Source organism: Aphanomyces astaci (genome assembly GCF_000520075.1).
Source record: "Aphanomyces astaci strain APO3 unplaced genomic scaffold supercont1.92, whole genome shotgun sequence".
Classification (NCBI taxonomy): Eukaryota; Oomycota; class Saprolegniomycetes; order Saprolegniales; family Verrucalvaceae; genus Aphanomyces; species Aphanomyces astaci.
This window is the reverse complement of record NW_009798355.1, coordinates 192,356-197,305: the sequence shown is the minus strand read 5'-3', so window position 1 is coordinate 197,305 and position 4,950 is coordinate 192,356. Positions and strand designations below refer to the sequence as shown.

At 45.1% G+C, this 4,950-nt stretch overlaps 1 protein-coding gene across 1 annotated transcript; it reads left to right on the top strand.

Annotated features, from left to right (window-relative positions):
• Positions 1 to 1,472: 1,472 nt before the first annotated feature.
• H257_16810 (hypothetical protein) lies at positions 1,473 to 2,267 on the top strand (the record flags this gene model as incomplete). Its single annotated transcript, XM_009845381.1, has 1 exon — positions 1,473 to 2,267. The coding sequence occupies one exon, from the start codon at positions 1,473 to 1,475 to the stop codon at positions 2,265 to 2,267; it is 795 nt and encodes a 264-aa protein (XP_009843683.1).
• Positions 2,268 to 4,950: the final 2,683 nt, after the last annotated feature.

The window sequence follows — 4,950 nt, the reverse complement described above, 5'->3', positions numbered from 1 at the left end:
TTGGGGATAGGGACATCGATATAGGGACCCCCGTTGGAGATGCTCTTAGACCCCGATGTTCGCCCCATGGCGAAGGTGTCGTCCGGTGTTGTGCGCAAACATATCAAGAGAAATACACCTTGGGGCTCGATGATGAAGTCTTTCTCCATCTGCATCTTGGGATTGTGTGACATAATTGGACAAACACAGTGGATTTTCAAGATCCATGTGTTGTGGCCAATCATGTTGAGTTATTTCATGTCGGTTGGTTTGATTTGTCATTGAAATCGAATTGCGAAGTATATAGGCCAATCAGAGTTGAACATTTAGAATTTACTTCGATTCAAAGTGTGGCTTAAAATCCTTCGTTGTCTGAATGACGTTTATATTGGACACAGTTGCACTACACACTATATACTACTCCAGTACTACTAGTAGTACTGTACATCCCAGGCTGTCGCCATGGATGGTACCGGTATGATCAAACAAAACACAAGCGCATCCGGTTACACCAGAAAACCCACCATTTATGCGGATACAGCAAATGGGGAATGGAACCACATGATCCATTCGACGCTCTAAAAAGTGCTCATAATATCGTCGTTTCTAGGCTTCTTGCACCATGTGTACTTCGAAGTACTACTTTGGTCCAAAGTAGCTGTCGTGTTGCATATTTTCGAAGGTGCAGTTTTGTTTGACTTATAATTTGTATATTTAATATATCATTTATATATGTTTAGTATATGGTATACAAACCTCAATATGATTAAAGCATATTTACTCTGTTCGACAAATTCAGTTCGACATAATGGATAAGTTCCCACTTATTCTTACAGTGTAGTGTTAACAAATCAAATACAATACCAGGTACCTCTTTCCTCGCTCGTCCTTCTTGACAACGAGTGCAGTTGATTCACAATGGGTGACCATGATATTACTCCCGAGTACTACCAGTATAAGCGATCGCGAACTGATACAGCACCGGTAGTAGAGTACTTCAAGCACGGACGGATACATAGGTACCTGGACATGCTGCGCTGTACATACGTCCATATGGATAACAACAGGAAAATACACAAAAACATATTTGATGTGGCATGCAAAACCGCCGGTAAATGTACGGTACCCCCATTTCAAACCATCATGCCATTGCCCGCTCCATGCGTCGACCCAAAGCACTACGTGTCTCGCCACTCGAGACGCCCACGATACCGGTACAGTATCTCCAGCGTCAGTCCACCAAAGGTAATCGATATGATTTAGTGGTACTAGTACCTACAGTAGTACTACAGTAACGTACTAGTAACTAGTAGTAGTAGTATTTTAATTCTTAACGTTACTGCAGATCCATATGTAGAATTTATCAAGTGGGCGATGTACTGCGGAGTACATCACTCGAGAGTTGCCACTCCTTTGGACGAGTTTAATGGTTTGACGACCATACCACGTTCGTGTGTTCCACTTTTGAATTTCCCAGGTGGCCAATACTAAGTATGTTTCCAACCTTCAAATCTGCTGCAGTCCTTGCTCTTGTGGCCGTGGCGTGCATCGAGGCTTGTGGTGTTGATCAATCTCTAGCGGCGCGTTGTTTGACTGATGCCCACCCCACAAAGTACCAATTATCCAAAGCTGTGGCTCGTATTCGCACCAGTGTTACATACTGCACAGCGTGGCTGTGGGGGTCGGAAGGCCACCTAATCACCAACAACCACTGCGTCCCGAACGAGAGCGTGGCCAAGGAGACCCGAGTCGAGCTTGGCTCCGAGTGCTCGACTTGTGCCGACCCCGGCAATGATGACCAAGGTGGCTGTGTTGGAACACTTGTCGTCGACAGCACCACGCTTGTGTTTACGGACTACGACTTGGATATGACATTGTTCAAGTTGAACGTGAGCCCTGACGTGAACTTGACCCAGTACGGCTACTTGCAATCCCGCGCCACGAATGTCACGTTGGACGACCAAATCTACATCCTGGGCCACCCCGGTGGCAAACCGAAACACATTGCGTTCTTGGGCGACGACGGCACGCACGCTCGCATCACCAACGCGTCCATGCCCGCGGGATGCGGTGAGAAAGACACGTTGGGGTACAACGTCGACTCCGAAAGCGGAAGTTCAGGCTCCCCCGTCTTGAGTCCAGACGACGACAAGGTCGTAGCGATGCACAACTGCGGTGGCTGCGAACTCGTTGGTCAAAACACAGGCATCAAGATGCCCAATATTGTCGCACTCTTGAAGTCCAAGAACCTGTTGCCCAAGGATGCAGTGGCCGATGACCTCTGTTAAGTGACTAACGTTATTGTTGTTGTTGTTCACACCGAGTGTTCAGAATTTTTTTCACTTAACAGTAAATACAACAAAAAAACTATATCCTATGTTCCAATTTACTGTTTAACTGTAAGGACATATTTTGGAGTCGCTGCCTGGAAATGGAAGCAGCTCTGTACTGAGGAATACCTTTCGACTTCTGAAAACTGATAATTCAAGAGGAAACACAGGTCTTTCTTTCTAGACGCTCTGAATCATTGATTTTCTCAGGGAGGTGCGGGAAGTGGCGAAAACTCATCATAACACGAAGTTATGGAAGCCCAAAATCCATGCATTTCTGGTTGGCGAAAGAAACACCTGGAGTTTCTTTGCACTCATCCAACTTGTTGGAGAGGGACATTGGTTGTTGTACTGACACGCTTTCTACCGCTCGCTGCAAGTGCGGAGCCTTGGATTCTGAAGTGCGCGCCGTTTCACTTTGAGAAACCGACACATGGCCAATTATATCGGGCACACCGCCAAATATATCGGGCATTCGTCCAAGTTAACTGCAAAAAGGTGTATCAATACTCGTACGTGTACAACATGTCACATGCATGCTCATACATCGGAAATGGACGAACTTTGATGATGCTTTTCTCGACTCGTACAGTACTACAAGGTAGTCCATTACTAGCTCAGCCTATGCAGCATGGTCTGTGCATACACAGCTCCTCTGGCATGAGGCATCTTACCCGCATGTACTGTACACGCTTGTTCGTAAAATACGACGAATTTGACAAGTTCGAAGTTGTCTTTCTCTACAGCTGTTGATTCAGGCGACATGCAACGAAGTGTTCTTGATAGTATTGGTTGTTCTGAGGAATACAGAGTTTCGTGACCCGTTGTGCAGTATACATTGAGAAATTGCAGACCTGCATCGCGCCTTTCCCGCATGTACGCGACACTCAGCGTACATGCGGGAAAGGCGCGATGCAGGTCTGCAATTGCAGGATGTAAAAATCGTTTGCAAAACGTAAATACCAAGGACTTACGAAAAATCCCGTAACCATCATTCTCTTTCAAAATAAAGTATGAACTTCACTATCGGAGTGTTGATCTTGTTTCGTAAATGGGTAAATATGTATAAATAATTGTGGGGATGAATAAAAATACGCATACTTAATACAAATATCAAAATAAAGATGTTCAAGCGAATAATAATATGTACTGTCGCGCGAATTACACGCGGTTTGTTTCCGTGTAAGTGGCAGATTCAGTTCCTTGTTTACTCGCACGTGACAACTTGAATAAAGTTGCATGTATTCCATCCACAATGGTACACCATGATTTGAAGGAATCACCTTTACAGTTAAGTCTTCATAAGCTTAGTGATGTGTTTGTGTCCTGTCCCAGTATCTATCATGTCCTAATGTCCCATTTTCCAAGCAAAATGTCAAGTTGTGAATTCTGCCAACCCTGTGTCTCCTCACATCTGCTGCGTAAAACACTCATAAAACGGACGATGACCCATGAAGATCTGGCCTATCACAACCCACCACGTTGTACATCTAGCCAATCACATCTCATCACGTCCCCGAATATAGACCAGTAGTTAAGCCGGCTTTGAACTCCCACTTCTAACCTCACTTTTGGTTTTACCGCCTCCTACACCTGTGATCTGTTCCGTTGCTTGACAACTCCGAAACACCTGCGCCAGTGCTTCTTTCTTCTCTGCCATCCATCTGCTCGTTCAGTCTCTTCACTCAAAACACCTCAAATGTAGAGTCTGGATTTGACCTTATTACAGTAGAGGTGTTTAGAGCATCTCCACCGCGCCCAGTAAATTGGCCAATCAGTAAATCTGTGTGCTGATTTACTGAAAATTTACTGAAATATTTTCGCACCGCACTATTATCCGGTTCAGTACTTTGCTGACCAGCAAATATTCCAGTAAAAGTCACACAGATTTGATGGACTTGTACAGTACTCCCTCCGTGTCACTATAAGTGCGCGACTCAGAAAAATATAGTATACCTCCTCGTATAAATATACAAAACACTCCAAGATCCTATAATGATCATGCATTTATAAAGGTGTAACGATACAATTGTCTAATCATGACAATCAAAATGCATGTCTCAGGACCAATCACGCGTCGTTAGGTTGCGCTTTTGACGGTCATACCTGAATGTTTGTCATTCTGAGTGTTTGTTTTATATAAAGTATTTTATTGATGTATTGAAATCATCATAGCGCCTTCATTTCGTTGAATTTCCCGCTCGAAGTTGGAGCAAATCGGGGGTTTTGGCACTGGCTTTCGAATGGTCCAATCAGAGCGACTACTTTTGAGCCCAAGAGGGCGATTTCGATTGTCAAAAATGTCTTGAGAATATAATGAGAAGTCATGTCAACTCTCCTCTAGGTCGCGCACTTATAGTGACACGGAGGGAGTACTGGATTTGCTGGAGTCAGTATCCGGTTATAGTGGCCGGATAACGACATCGGTGCATAAAAATGTACTACGAAGCGAGCAGCCTCCAGGGTCGGTGATGATGGCATAGGTCGAGGTGCAGATGTGACGGCCCTGGCACGGTATGTATGCCGCAGTCAATAACTTATGACTTGTGGTGATGACTCTTGCGGCGTAGGTCAGTTGCGGCCGATAGCGCATTCTCCTGCGGTTGGTGCTGCCGTGGCAAGTTTAGGCGGCAGTCGACCG